The 15892-nt window shown below is 35.5% G+C and overlaps 1 protein-coding gene across 1 annotated transcript; it reads right to left on the bottom strand.

Moving 5' to 3' along the window:
* Positions 1 to 3324: 3324 nt before the first annotated feature.
* On the bottom strand, positions 3325 to 13541 carry LOC131554048 (A disintegrin and metalloproteinase with thrombospondin motifs 8). The gene is made up of 9 exons (XM_058799078.1): positions 12592 to 13541; positions 11172 to 11411; positions 9032 to 9164; positions 8780 to 8947; positions 7284 to 7576; positions 6821 to 7007; positions 6558 to 6730; positions 6166 to 6341; positions 3325 to 5423 (listed from the first exon to the last, which is right to left on the bottom strand). Exons 1-9 carry the CDS (start codon positions 13273 to 13275, stop codon positions 4691 to 4693), a joined length of 2787 nt encoding a protein of 928 aa, XP_058655061.1. The 5' UTR covers positions 13276 to 13541; the 3' UTR covers positions 3325 to 4690.
* Positions 13542 to 15892: the final 2351 nt, after the last annotated feature.

Genomic DNA, 15892 nt, shown 5'->3' with positions numbered 1-15892 from the left:
ATTAGCATGAATATTACTGGGATATTGGCTGTTTATTATTACTTAAAAAGCATATATTAATGTATTATTCTGCAAGACCTTATTCTAAATCCTTAATTCTACCAAATTCCTGCCCAATTCTTAAACTTAACAACTACGTTACTAAGTATTAATCAGCAGTAATTAGGAGTATATTGAGGCAAAAAATCATAGTTAATAGTTTGTTAATAGTGAGAATTGGACCCTAATCTAAAGTGTTACCAGAATAATTGTTATCTATTATCAGTTATTTATTTGAAAGAATAAAACCGTTTCATGTCTATCCTTGTATCATTAACTTGGCGAGGATGATATAGGATTTAGAAAGTAATTAGTAATTAAATACTTTTTGCAGAGAGTAATTTGTACAGTAATCTAATTACATTGTTGAAGATGTTATTAGTATGTAGTAATTAATTACTTTTTTAGAGTAACTTTCCCAACACTGGTCTCAGGGAACATTAGCTCCTGCTGGTTGATTTGGTCACAGAAAGCATCTTTCTTCACTGATGGCCCTTCAAAATAAAATATATTTTTGAAAAGTAGCATTTAAATAATATGCAAATACAATAAATATGTAAAAAAAATATATATATATATATATATATATATATATATATATATATATATATATATATATATATATATATATATATATATATATATATATATAATGTGTGTGTATATATATATATATATATATATATATATATATACAACTGTATATAGAGTAAATAATACACCAATCTGTTCCAGATTCATCCAACATTATTATTATTTATTGTTGTTTTTTTTGTTTTTGTTTTTGTTTTCTCTATTTAGTCTTACTTGTTTAAATGTTCATTCTATTCTCATGTCATATATGTATGTATGTATGTACTGTACATACCAAAAGCTCCTTAAAAAATATTTTTAAAACACAACAAATCCTTTGGGTGTTTGGTGAATAAAGCTAATTCTGATTCTGATTTTGAAGAATATAAACAAATATTTCATTATATATTAGATTCTTAAAACAGCACAACATATTTTCCCCTTTGATATTACAGTGTAGGATAGTTACTGCCATCAGCCAATCAGCATTCCTGCAGACCTGGAGTGATTAGTCACATGGCATTTAGCTTCAGGTGATTGGCTCCTGGCAACAGAACTGAGCGCTCATGGGCTGCCATGAGGAAATAAGGCACATTTCAACTACTTCATAAAGTGCCATTAAGATTAATAGGAGTGCAAACAGCTTTTTAGACTTGTTTTGATAGCTCATAGAATTTTATTTCATGCTGTTTGCCTAGCACTTGAAAAAATGGCCACATTGTTATTTATTTTTCTGTGTGTTTTGCATTAGCTCACTGTGGACTCATTTAGAAACAAATAAGGGTGTGTTTGTAGTCTTTATGCTCGAGGGTCTGCATGAAGATAGCAATTAGCTTGCGAGCTGAAGTGAGAATATGAGTTCTTCTGAGTTCACAACACAAATCTGTCACCATTGAGCCCTTGGGCAAGACACATAATCAGTGCACTGTAATTCATTTTTGATAAAAATTGCTAGGTAAACAATATGTACCCAATAATCACATAAGCATGTTAGAATAGCTTGTGATAGCTGAAATTAAAAAGAAACATTTTATAAAGATGCGCACCCCTAATATAACCCTGAATGGATAATGATTATATAACAGCAGGTGAAAATAAATGAAACTCCTTTTATTGATGGTCATTTCCACTGGCTCAGCAGAGACACAAGCAGAGATTTGTCCTGTATCTGAAAATTTTCACTGGTTAATTTTCTCAACTATGCGAGCTATTCTAAGTCAGGCATGTAATCTGTTCAATTCAATTTGGATAAAAAGTACTGGCTAAATAGTTACCTGTAAACCACAAGAATATATCAGAACAACATGTGTATTGCTGTAATTTAGCAGAAACATTTTTGCTTTGTGTTTTTGGGTGGAGTAGTGATCGAAAGTTCTGTTCCACATCCTTAAGGTAGATTTACACAACATGTGCAGCCTGTTCTTATGTGGCAGTTTATGAGAACATGATGTCTGCAAAAGTAGGTAAGCAATATACAGCTCACAAAACACTTTTTGTGCAGTTTTTTAGACTATTATGTTGGTAGATAATGTGTTCAGTTCACCAGCCCATACCAAAGTATATACTTCTACGAATAATTACAATCGGTGGCCTCAAATATGGTTAGTTGAAAATATTTGAAACTATTAGAGCTCATGCTTCATTTTAAAAGTGCAGTTCTGTTCATTTTATCAGCGGGAAGGAAAAGCTAGACAGAAGATATAGTGCTAAGTTATGTAACAATTGTAGCAGATGCATCTCTTTCAGAGCCAAACTCATGCAAAACCCTTTCAAAGAGATAGAGAGCAGCTGCCTCTCAGACATGTGGAATAGGATTTTCCATCAAACAAACATTCTCTCAAAGGGGCCCTCTTTTAGGAAAGAGCACCTCTTCGAAATTAGGGAAAAAACTCTGAGGCTATGTTGGCCCAATAAAATTCAGTCTGATTAAGGTAGAGCCGAAGCTTGGAGTTCTTGTTACTATTTGAATGTCATGCCAAAATATGTTTCTTGCAACTCCAAGCCACACATTAGGGCCACAGTGTTGGGTTTACTAGACCATCAGAGGTTTCTTTGGCAGTGATGGGTTTCAGAGGCATTTTTAGCTGTCATGATTTTAAATTTTCCTTTAAATAATCCAGTTGAGACCTAGTAGCCTGTTGAATGCTGGAGGGCTGCAATGTCCATGTTACAACAAACAGTTGTATTAAAGATCTGCCTGTGAGACCTATCCTTTAAGGCTTTGTGGAGTGAAGAGGTGTCTAAATCGCTTCAGTTAACCACTGACGTACCTCAGGGTTCGGTGTTCAGCCCTCTCCTTTTTCGACCTGTGACATCTTTGAGTCATAAAGTCACATGACTTTTCCTATTCCTGTTTGGGAGATGATAAAGGGTCATTCCAGTTCAACAAGCCCAAAGATCTCAGCATCTATCTCAGGAAATAATTCTGACATTTTGGACTAGATGAAGGAACGCCACCTCTAGCTCAACCTTACTTAGGTCAACAACACTACAGGCAGCCAGGAATCTTATCGTATTTGACATCCAGATGAACTTTACAAACCACATCTTAGCATGCAGATTCATGCTCTGTGATATCAGGAAAATCAGAGCCTTCCTGTCTGATTATGCTGTGCAGGTCCTAGTCCAGGCACTTTTTGTAGCTATTCATATGTTTATGTTTTGCACTACATTTTTGCTTTAGCTTTAATTAAATACATTCATCCAAAAATATGTTTTTATAATGTTTAGGCATTTTTATTTTCAGACATGTCATTGATGAGTTAGAAAACAAAAAGAAAGCAACATTTGGAAACACTGCATAATTTGTACCCATTTTATACAATATAAAATGTACAAAAAATAAATAGCTTTACAATGAAGAAGTAACAAAGTACAATCCTTCACTGAAGGGATAATATGTGTTGTCGCATTATTAATATGACTAATATGACTGATGTATACAACTGGAATGGTCAATACCATATTAACATTCATATACAATCATTTTAAAGGAGCATTAACTGTTTCTCAGTTTAGTTTCATGCTGTACTGTTTTTTCTCAATATTGTTCACATCTACACAGTTCTTTCAAGCTTTCAGATATATCCACTCATGGAGCATGAAAACCCTGGAAGGACTGATGTTTCCAAACATCCAGGTTTTCATTCACGTAGCAGTTCACAAATAAAACAGTGTTTAATACGAAGAACAGCGATGGTAAATAGTAAGTTATACAACCCTCTGAATGGACACAAACATTTTGTTTGTTGAGGAATTTTCAAAAGCTAGATCTAACACTTACCTGTCATTATTAAAGTTTCAGAATATAAATTAGGCTCAACCACTGTTTACCTCTGATACAGTTATAAATATACATGAAATAGCTCTAATAAATTTATATGATGCTTTTATCAAGAGTTTTTGATGCGCTTTAACTCTGAAAGTGGAAATAAGCCACTGATAAATGCAAGCCAAGGTTTATAAATAACAAAGATCTAAATTATTGAGCCAATCACAAAGTAAATCAATAAAAAAGAATTATAGCACCTTCATAGCGGCTTAGCAAGTGACAGTTTCTAGTAAGATTTTCCCATTCCAAGTTAAAATAATTCCATTTTGTAATTCCAAATTTATTTCAAAACTGAATTTTTAGTACATTTGAATGAAAAAAAAGAAAAAATGGAACTCATTTCAAATAATGTCAGCCTGAGATGATTGTTAAGCCTTAGCCAATCTGTGTGTGTTTTGTATTGTTAAGAAACATTAAATATGACTTACTTGTCACTTGAAAAATAATTTATGTGGAATGCTCTAAGAAAGCAATTTTAGGAGACAGATGTTGGGGAAACAATAAAGCATTGCTTGCTGAGGTAGATATCTATTGGATCAAAGTTCAATAGTGGTTATAAATATATATCTGGAAAACCAAAGCCCAAGTGATCAGTCCTTGCAATATTCATGAAAGCTCAACCAATTCTCCATCTAAAGCATGAATATTTCCTGCTCCAACCTGAAGCACGGTCAAATGAAAATCTTTATATTCTTTCACAGGAGTGTCTTATCACCTCTGAATAATTTGAAAGCCTGCATGATGTCCTCAACACTCATGGTAGAAACACTTCTCAGACACTGATTCAGGCATCTTGGCGGGGTCACAGTTCTCCGGTTCCACATTTTTTCCAGTGTAATCAATGCAGAGAATCCGACGCTGGCGTTCCCCGTGGCCACAAGTTTGTGAGCATGAAGACCAAGGCCCTATTTGCCATATGGGACACGGTAGGTCTGCGCAGGGCCTGATATCAGAGGGTCTGAGATCTTTATTGCAGAGGTTTGAATAGAAGCCAGCATTGTCTTTACATTCCACATTTCTCCTGGTCCATCCTGAACCACACGTTTTGGAGCATTCAGACCACTCGCCCGAGACCCACTGTGGCACCCCAAAAGGATGAATAAGTTTGCCAGCAATCTTTTTGTCTTTGGGTTTGCTAAAAGACATGGTTTTGGGGATGTAGAAGGTGTATTTGACCTTCGGTGGGATGGATTCCCCAGCGGTGGAGAGCAGCTGTATTGTGATTGGTTCCTGTAGCTGGCGGAAGCTCTGAAGTCTCTCCAGTGTGGTGGATGAGCCACTGTATTTCAGCACAGCCCCCAGCACTGGAATATACTGCTCCACTGTGGATACCGAGAAGTTGCCATTCAAGATATAATCACCATTTTCTCTTCGTACAGCCAGGTAATGTCCGTCATGTGGCATACTTCCATGGCTCTGCTGTTTGATGTTAATGTTAGTGGCTCCACTTGGAATCGTCACAATGTCTCTATATCCATGGCTAAAGAAATGGGAAAAATTTAGATAGAGAGCAACAATCAGGTTTCGGAAGTAAAAATGAATTCATTTTCTCCTTAGGGAAATTGATTTTTAACAATAACTTTAAAACTTGAAAGAAGACCTGTTGTGAGCTCAGAATTTGTTAATCAATGGTATATGCTTTTGTTAAAGCCATCTGTTTGCATTATTTCAACTTATTTGTAAAATAAACATGCTGCAAACAAAACCCATGATTATGAACAAAAACTTTCGCCAGAGACTGGTGGCAACCAAATCATGCAGGAAATGCCCTCTCCCATCAAACACTACAAATGATGTAATCAAGTCGGTCTCCCTAGGTCTCAAAGTACTTAAATATTTGTGTATATATAAATATTTTGCAATAAATGTAACATATATTATATCTACAGATATAATCAACAACTTCAAATGAAAACGTTTTATTTTAGCTTCATTTTAATTTTTGATTATGCCATTTGCGATCAGTCTTATACCTTTGTCTTTTTGTCTGATTTTCAATAACTTTTTTGCTTTAAATCAAAGTTGCGATTCACCTTTGTAGCTGATTGGCTTGGTTAATGGCTTATTATGTTTTAATAAAGACTTTTTAAAAATTCCTATTGATAAAACGAATGGAAAAATACTTCTGGAATCAACACATCTGAAAATGTGGTCAGCCACATATGCACTCTATTACTGTGGCCATAATAAACAAACTTTCATAAGACAGTAGATATTCTTACACAACTTTATTGAATGAGCCAGATATCATCCTGCAGCTCTGGCCATTCCCTCCACACATGCCGCATTTGTCCAGCTTCTTGTTAGAATCGATCTCCAGGTCACAACCGGCTTTGATACACTGGCCTTGCACACAAAATGATGTGGTATCTGGACCACATGGGGTTCCATCAACTACCTAAGATTGAAACAATGGTTATACTTACAACAAGGTTTTTCAAAGTGAACTTTTATTCCTGTAGCTCAAACAGTACAGCATGGCACTAACAATGCCAAGGTCATGGTTTCAATTCCCAGGGAAATTAAGAACCGATAAAACTTGAATGCAGTGTAAGTCGCATTGGATAAAAGCATCTGCCAAATATATAACTGTAAATCTTAAAATGTGACGTACTTTAGCTGCAAACACTCTGAATTCACTGCTGCCTCTTGCTCTGCAAAACAGTTTACACCTATCCCGTAACGACACTCCAGCGTATTTTGGTATCCAGTGCTTCACATTTCCATGAACATCAAAGTGATTTGGATTGTTGTACTTCTCACATTGTTCCTCTCTGAAACTTTTTCCTGCAATAACAAAGAATTGTTACCTTTTATAATAACACGATATGAAAAGACAGATAGCTAAATTTACTGAGACTGGAGAGAACAACCCACCTTGGTTATTCTCACAGGTCTGTTTGTTGCAGGACTGATACTTCACTCTCTGGCCCACACAGTATTTTCCACCGTTTTGAGGAGATGGATGGGTGCACTCTCGGTAGGAGAACATCACTCCACCTCCACATGATCTGGAACACGGTTGCCATGATCCCCACTCGCCCCAGCCTCCATCTACAGCCGGCTAAACCAGAACAACCACACAACCAAATTAATGCTGAAGTGTGTGATTTCAGTGGCACTATAGCATTATCCAACCAAATGCACTCTCAGAAAAAAGCTGTCACTAGGGTGGTACCTTTTAAAAAGGTACACCTTTGTACCTTTTGTATCCCTAAAGGGTGCATATTTGTACCTAAAAGGTATATTTTAGCACCTAAAGGGTGCAATTAGTAGGGTATAGATAGAAAAGTACTTATAAAATGATTAAATGAAAGGCTAAAAATCCAGCTTCAAATACCTTAGGCCTCATGACTTCCTCAGAGGACATGCATACGCTGTTCAGGCAGGTCCTGTTGGGGCCACAGCTTGTGCCATCTGCCCAGGGAAGACTCCCATTCCTGGTTGTGCACACAGACTGACCCTCTTGCTGGCACCAGAGCTGTCCGCACACCTCGCTGGCTGAGGTGTTGGGACAATGTGAAAACTCCTCTCCAAATATCTGTTGGCATTGGCGGTCCAAGCTGTAAGTTATGCCTGGAAGCCCAGTGGGTAAAGCCACTATCATCTCAGGGGTGTCCAGTAAACAGTCTCCTGTTATTATTCAGAGGAAGAGTTAAAGTGTAGTAAATCATGAAATCAAAGGATTGTGTAACAGTAGGAACATTTGGCTCCTGGAGCTGACATTTAGGGAGATTCGCAGGAATGCACATCTGGGGGAGTGAGCCGCGAGGAGGAACACGAGTGAGCACAAATGCACGTGGGGAACATGGGCCACTGCCCACTTCAAATGATACAGCGGTTAAAAAAGGAAATGTGTGAGACCGATACTACAGAGACGTGGCCCAGTGGAAAGAAAACATTAGTTACATTCCTGTTTTATGACTTAGAGTAAAGAGACAGGAATGTATTCTTTCTGACTCAATGGAAAGGAAAGGAAAAAATAAGAATCTACTAATTACATGCAAGAGGTGATGTAAAAGTGTTTTACAACAAACGATGGGAACCCCGACACTCAGTGCATAAAGTAAGCTGACTTTTTAATAGCATTCACAGGAATCAGTTCCCTGTACTGACGCAAACTCTTCCACTTATTGAAGCTGTGTCATCAACAAATAAGATTAAAAAATAGGATTAAAACACATTCAACAATTCTTTTATTAATTTTATTTTAGTATTTCAGTTCTAGTTTTAGTTATTTTAGTAGATCGTTAAACTAAATGAAAATGGTGCCTTGGCAGCTGCTGAGGGTATATACAGTATATATATATATATAGTTGTACCACATAACATTTTATAACCTGAAATAATAATATAAAATAGATTGACATTGACGCTCATGAGGGTCTAGGGTCATCTCTAAGTTATAATTTTTATGTTTTGTTAAATAGTAATACTGTTAATTAAGTATTAGTTTTGTATTAAATAACAAATATTGCTGTTCTAAGAAATAATAATAAAATGACTAACTGCTTATTTATTTTCAAGACTTTCATTCTTTTAATAAGGCTTTTTTTTTAAAAAAAAAAAAGATTTTATCAGGACAATTGTTTCACTCACTTTTGATATGTTTGACTTAAAAAAAAAATCCAATTTAACATGTTTATAATAGAAGACATGAATTCAAGTCACTGTTCATATGAAATGTTGTTTTGTTTTTTTTTTATGAATAAATTAAGAGGTATGGCCGGGGGTGAAAACACCACAATATTGACTCAGCTATAAATTGCAAAAAATACATGTAAAATACACCATGATACCAATAAAGTGATAAATAAAGATGAAGGGTGCACATACCATGTCCATTGTCGAAAAACTCTGTGACGTGCAGAGCACTGCAGGAAGACCAAGGCAAGGTCTTACTGAGCTGAGTGAATACAGGGGCCATGATATGGTGCTCGTCTAGATGTCCAAAAAGCTGCTCACAGTTCTTAGTGTCATCATGAGGCATACTCAAAACATGGCCTAAAACAGGAACAAAATAATATTACTGATGGTGAAATCAACTTGACAATTGCTTAGGGTGAGATTATCAGAGGACATCCAGACCTAGTTCGTGTGCAGTCGTGTAAGCAGCCTGAAGGCCGTTGTCTTCAATAACAGAACAGCTCCTTTTGGTGTCACACATGGTTCCAACATCAGCTACACCCAGCGTGTCACAGCTCTGATGTCCACAGATGTCCTAAAAGGCAGTTTAGGATACAAAAATTTAATTCTTATTGCTTTTCCAGGTCTGTGGTTCATAATAAGAGCAAAAACATATTTGCCAGTGTTTCCATCATAAAACCAAGCAAATAAATAGTTTTGGCAGGCGGCAGACCTATGAAGTGAGAAAATGTAACTATGTGGCATCTGAACTGTATCTCAAAAACATGCCTAAAAAAATGGAGTCTTTTCCATTCTTTGCCCAGAGATCCGAGACGGAGACAAATGTTTCCAAAGCAGAAGACCACAAAACACACATGATTCAAGGCACATCTGGCCTTGGCGCAGTCCGAGAGTCAATCTCACATGTGTTCACCTTTCAGAGGAGCTGCTGTCTCTAGTCAGTCTATTCCTATTTTCAGCCTCGTTTTCAATATGCCATAATGTCTGCTCTAGTGATGAGCAATGCGGCAAACACTTTTCAAAAGGTCAAGTTTTGAACCTGGCCACATGCACGCTTTATAATGGTACGACCAAACAACCCCTTGTAGAAAAGAAGTGTGCTTCATTTTATTGATTGTGCACTTGCAGTGTACTTTAAGTCTTGTAAGTATAATTAAAAAACTGTACTTGCAGATAATATAACATTAGTGAAATAAAAGGCCACTTAAGGGTATTTAAAAAGAGTAGACTTTCATGTTTCTTAACAGTGTTGGGGAGTAAACTAGTTACATGTAACGAGATTACATAATTTAATTACAAAATAAATGTAACTGTAATCTGTTACAGTCACTGAGAAAAATGTTAACAATTACAAAGAGGGCTACATCTGAATATTTTCTATAAATAGCTAGGATATGCTGAATAATATTAATGTGTTGCTTTGCATGTTTTTGATGTTCCAGTGCTTTAACAGTGCTGAGCTTTAAAATTAAATTATTACAATCTTAATTCAAGTGATGAAGGATTTTGAAATACAGTAGTTGAGTACTACTGTAAGGCTAACCTTGCCTGGTTTAAATGTTTGAAAATGATTAACAGTTAAAAACATTCTTTAGAAATTCAGGAAAGTAATGGAATGTAATCAAATGTAATCAGTTACATTACATTAATAAAGTAATTGAAATAGTTACACTACTTATTACATTTTAAATAGGGTAACTTATATCTATTACTTTTCCAAAGTATCCTTCCCAACACTGTTTCTTAGTACACTTAAGTACACTTAAAAAGTGCACTTTGTAACAATTTTACTATTACACATTTTTGTATTTGTATTCATTTGTAATAATTGTAAATCATTATGTTTTAATCATTTTTGTCAACAAACTAAAACACATTGAAAGTAATTGATTATATTATATTATTTTAACTGTAGTGTTATTTGATATTACATTTAAGGTTAATATATTATAAATGTACTAAATTGCAACTTCATCACTGAAAATGTGTAATTACAAATATATTTAAATTCATGACATAAACGTTTCAATAGAAATGGTATTAAAGTATGTTTAGGTTAACATAAATGCTTGTCATTACATTTGGCAGTACATTTTAACCATATTTCTAAGACAATAGAAGTTTTTAAGAAATTACATATAAATATGTACTTATGTTAAGGTGTAAGGGATGGGTCAACAGTGTAATTATAAATGCAATTACAGAAATTAATTACAGATGTAATTACATATAGGTATTTTTAAAAATATAAGTACAATGTAAAAACATGTATGTACACAATAAGTCAATTGTATCAAATGATTAATTTAAATGTAATTACATAGTAGTTAAGGCCACCTAATATAAAGTGCGACCAAACATTTTATTTAATTGTAAATATTTGCAATAATAATTGCAAATAAGTGTATATTATTTATTATATTATTTAACTCTTTGAATGTATTTGCAGAATACATTTTTTTGTTTTTATTTTACAAGGGACGACTGTTCTAAATTCAGCTAATAGCAAGACTCTCACTTCATCATGATCCCATAAATAGATGTCACCTGACTCTGAAATACGTAATAAATCACTGCTTACCTCTCTAGTAAAAAGTATGGCTGTATCGAAGTGCTCCGGATGCCTGTGGCTGGGCGGGTTGAAGAGCTGTTGCCAGGCACAAAAGTTGCGCAAAGCGACACCACCATTGCTGGAGATGGACGGCCCAACCTCTTCGTCCTCCACAATCAGCATCTTCACAAGCACTATGTTGATGGAGTTCTTAATGCTGGGATGCTTGTAAATCTGAGCAGCCACTGACATCAAGGTCAGCATGTAGTGCTAAAGAGAGAAAACCAACAGCTCGCTATTCGCCAACTGTGCAGCAGAATGTTGTGTAAAAGCATGACATCTTGGCAGGACAGCTAAGAACTGCTGGAAAGGAACGGCTTTCACTCTACAGGCTCTACAGTTACTGTGGACAGTAATATCTCCAGCTTTTTCACATGCAATTCACTGCATTAGACAATGCATTGGAAAAAATCCTTTCTGTATAATAATCACCTGCATTGATTACCTATATTTACTGTATAAACTATATTCCATTCAATAGCCTTTAAATGGGAGTCTTTTTAGCTGATACAGCCAAAGACCACAGATTCTTCTAGATATTTTTTTCTTTTTTTGTTGACTCTACACAAATATGTGGTTTGTTTGTCGGAAAGCCCTGACGTCAACATTAGGAGCAGCTGGTGGTCCATGCTGACATGGGTTGCTTTATGAGGCACTGTGTTTCCATCTGCAAATTTGGAGATTTGGATCCCAGTATCAACATCTGGATTGCTATCTGCCTCATGATCCCGACCCGGACAGCGCATTTTTTCGCACTCTAGTCTTTTCCAATCATTTGTTTTCGATGACTCGATGAAGGAGAATTTCAGGGGGTGGTGGATCTATGTGGGTGTGAAGATCAGTACAGTGCAATCCATATGAATCGTGACTCGCTCTTCTCACACAACTGCACAACTGATCTTACTGTAAAAAATGTTACCCTTCTTTCGAATTTAGAATAAGTATTTGGCTTAAAGAGGGTGGGGTGTTGCCTATAATTGGTATTTATAAACCTAAGATGGTTTGCACGTCTTAACTGGTCTCCAAGTATAGTCAGCTTGACCATGCTGGGAGACCATCTTAAACCAGATAAGACCACCTTAAACCAGTTAAGATAAGTCAAAACCTAGGACTGTTATATCAGCAAAGCTTTTATTTGAGTTCTAAAGAACTTTCATTATATGTAAAGACAATTAATAGCTGGTGCAAGCTGGTAGTCCATCTTAGACCAGAAAGCTACCAGTCAGTTATGTTATCTTAAATGGTCAGGCAGGTTTTTAGAAGACCAGCTTGGATCATCTTGCACAGCTTAGAGCTATCATGTTCTGAAACAGCTTCAACTAGATTTTTCATATCTGTCTAAAGTGGTAAAATGAAACACATCTTCAAATGTACACTTGTGAGCCCCTACCTTGATCTCGTCTCCATAGAAATGTGTCAGAGAAGCGTCACCGACCACCAAAGTCTCAATAAACCTGGGTGTAGAGACAAAGCGCCTGCGTCTAGACATCGAATCCTGATCATCGTCTCTGATATCTGACAGCGGTTTAAAGACCTGCGGAGACTTTGTAAAACGTCTTCTTTTAATCACATGCAGCTGCTCGGTTAACTTTCCAGATGTTCCCAAGCCGAGAAGTTTTGGTTCGATTAGATATTCTTTACCATCTGTGATAAATGATCCTAAAATCCCATGACATAAACTGACAGAGACAATAGAGTTCTCATCGGAGTCAACGGCGCCGCTGTAAAAGCAACCTTTTAATAATTCTGCTCCAGTCTCTTCAGTTTGATTGAAGGACTTCGAAAGTTCTGTGAGCTTGCTAGTGGACTCAAGTTTTTCTTGTGTTTTGGCTTTGATGCGATAAACCTTCAGTGCTGGCGATATAAAGGTGCTGTCCGGTATCAAATTAAGTGTGAAACTCCTGCCGAAAGCCGTGAGTCTGAAGCTGGGCTGTTCTTCACTCCTCTTGGCCACTCGTCTCGCGGTCCTTCCAGTCAGCCGTACAGGTACAATCTCCTCAGTCTCAAATGAGTGAGCAGATGCTTCAGCGAGGACGCAAACAATTAATATAGATGTGACTAAACACGACCACATTTTATTAAATAGCCGCTATTCCCAAAAGAATAGAATTAATGAATGTCTAATTGATTAGGGCTAATTTTTGAATTTGCTATTTAAAAATTACAATTATAAACTGGTCTTACTTTTCTGAAAACCATTAATATGGTTAAACATTTACAGTTAGAATCCACATGCCTTCATTAGCTTAAATCTATTTTGGAAATGAATAAAATAGGCTATTTAATGCAACCTATAGGTGTAATTGAATTAAAGCTAAAACGGAGTCAAGTTCGTGAGCTCGTAAGTCCACCGGACTGTCTCTGGATTGAGGCGCTGGTATTTATACTTTCTGAGAAATGAGAGGTTTATTTTTGATATCCAGCGCTGCTGCAGTCTCTCCTCCCACTGTGCGCTAATAAAAAAAAAAAACCTCTGGATCGGGTTTGGCCAATGAAAACTGAGAAGCACAGCCCTTCCTAAATATCAACAGTTTGTTAACTGAGTAGTTATTAGTAGTGCATTTTTAGTTTTAAAGTAGCATAGTTAAAAAAAAAAAAAAAATGTTCCTGCAAAACGTCAAATATTTTATTATATATTTTATATATATATATATATATATATATATATATACACACAACTCTGTTGTGCATGTGTGTGTGTGATTTGTTGTAAAAAAATAAAATAAAAAAATAAAATAAAACGAATAACGTTGTTACTTATTAAGTTTAATTAAGTATCACCATTGTGCTGTTCAGCAATCTAGAAAGTGCCTTGTTCAAGGGGACTATAAAACCTTGTAGCTTTTATTAAAATTGGGGGGAAAGCATCAGCTGCATTACTATTTACTATATTACAATGCTATACCATATTTAGAGAGAGGCAACATGATGTTCAATCTCCACAAGGTGGCAGTAAGACATTGTATATGAATGTGCACACAAGAACACGTTCTCTTCGTTCTGATTCGTACAGTTTCAAGCTGTTTATGGATATTCACTGGCTCAGACACCAGAGGGCGACGATGATTTAGATGAGGTAGAAATAAGCTGAAAGACTACACTACTTGAAACATTAGTACCTAAATATGAAGATTTTACATAAAATTGTATTTAAAACTTTGTACTATAAGATAAACTGTATTATTGTAGGCCTATGACTATTCCTCAACATTAATGTATAGAATTAATATTTTGTTACATTAGCAGTATGTAAAGTTACAATAAAACATTTTCACTCAATTACACATTTCTTAGCAGTGAACTCCACCAAGAAGATTATAGTAAACAATCTTTTCATGAGCATTTATGTTTATGACAACAACTAATCTAAATAATCTGTGTGGTTCACAACCAGTCTGTATGCATATCGATTGAGAGTGAAAAGAAAATGCACAAAAACAATATATCACTGGTTTATAGCACATGGTGAACTTCCATTCACCCCAGAAGCAATGTTATACAGAATATACATTTAGGTCAGCAATGATGGTTACAAATATGCATTCTAAAAACCGATGGAGCTATTCCAATATCCAGACAGGCTAGTCTATAGTATCTCTATATCAAATGTGACTTGTTTCACTGTGGGCAAGGGCAAAGAAGCTGCAGTGTTCCCAGATGTGAATCATCTGGCAGTTCATGCAACAATTCACAGTTGGTGTCATCATGGTCAGTCATCTACTGTTTGTGTTGCTTCCAAAGAGCTTTCAAGGCCCTGTCATGACCACATGTGTGGAGCTCAGCTGATAAGAGGGGGTTGGGGGAAATATGAAGGACTTGCTAAGCTATAGCATCCAGCAGTACACAAACTTGCAGAGCCTAGTTTACAAATAATGAAATCAATCAATGTTGGACCTGATTTATATGGATTCTGGTAACAAAGCATCACTCAAGGGAATACATGATGGTTAAAAAAGGTAAATACTGCATGCTCAGGTACATATTTTCTAATAGCATATTTACACATCTCACTATTCAATAGGTTGCATTTGTTTGGAGGTGTATTGATGACATAAATTTAGATTTTTCTTACTGTCAAATGGCAATAAAAAAATAGATGCAACTTTATTTATTAAAAATGTAGGCTAATTTATTCAAACGTTATTTACCAGTGTAATATTATATCTGTTAAAGCAGCTATAGGAAAGATGTTTTGCCCATAGTTTTAAATGTTTATTGCAATTACTGACAATATATCTTTATGATAATCTCTGTATGATGTTTGTGAATATTTTTGAGTGGTGACTCTTAAAGGAAATGAGGACTGAGGGTGAACTATTCCAGGGATGCATGGCTTTGGGGATGAATACTCTCGAAAGATCAAAATGTCAAATTTTTTTCTTGGTTATGTGAATGTTAAAGACAATATTAAGGGGAACTTTCCATTTTATTATTTTGCAAACATTATGGGAATGTTTGAAATATTCTCTTAACAATCATCCAACTAAAATGTTGCAGAAAAAAAAGTTCCATAAATGATGTAAAAAATAAATAAATAAATAATGTTTTGTAGGCTTATACTAACATTTTGAGAAGGTTATGAAAAATCAGACAACTTTGAATGAGCGTTCTATTGTCTCATGAACTAAAATCAAAATTATTAGAATTACGTGTTTTGATGCTTTTACCTCCTCTCATTAATAACAGATAAA

Source organism: Onychostoma macrolepis, chromosome 15 (assembly GCF_012432095.1).
Source record: "Onychostoma macrolepis isolate SWU-2019 chromosome 15, ASM1243209v1, whole genome shotgun sequence".
Classification (NCBI taxonomy): Eukaryota; Metazoa; Chordata; class Actinopteri; order Cypriniformes; family Cyprinidae; genus Onychostoma; species Onychostoma macrolepis.
Note: the sequence above shows the minus strand (reverse complement) of the source record. Positions and strands in the feature narration are given on the sequence as shown.

Excerpts from the sequence above, each read along its gene's own strand:
- LOC131554048 (XM_058799078.1), bottom strand. The coding sequence starts at position 13,275 with ATGTGGTCGTGTTTAGTCACATCTATATTAATTGTTTGCGTCCTCGCT. Across the intron at positions 7,008-7,283 it reads AGGAAGTCATGAGGCCTAAG|CCGGCTGTAGATGGAGGCTG; the intron begins GTATTTGAAGCT and ends GTTCTGGTTTAG. Across the intron at positions 5,424-6,165 it reads GGCTCATTCAATAAAGTTGT|CCATGGATATAGAGACATTG; the intron begins GTAAGAATATCT and ends CCATTTCTTTAG.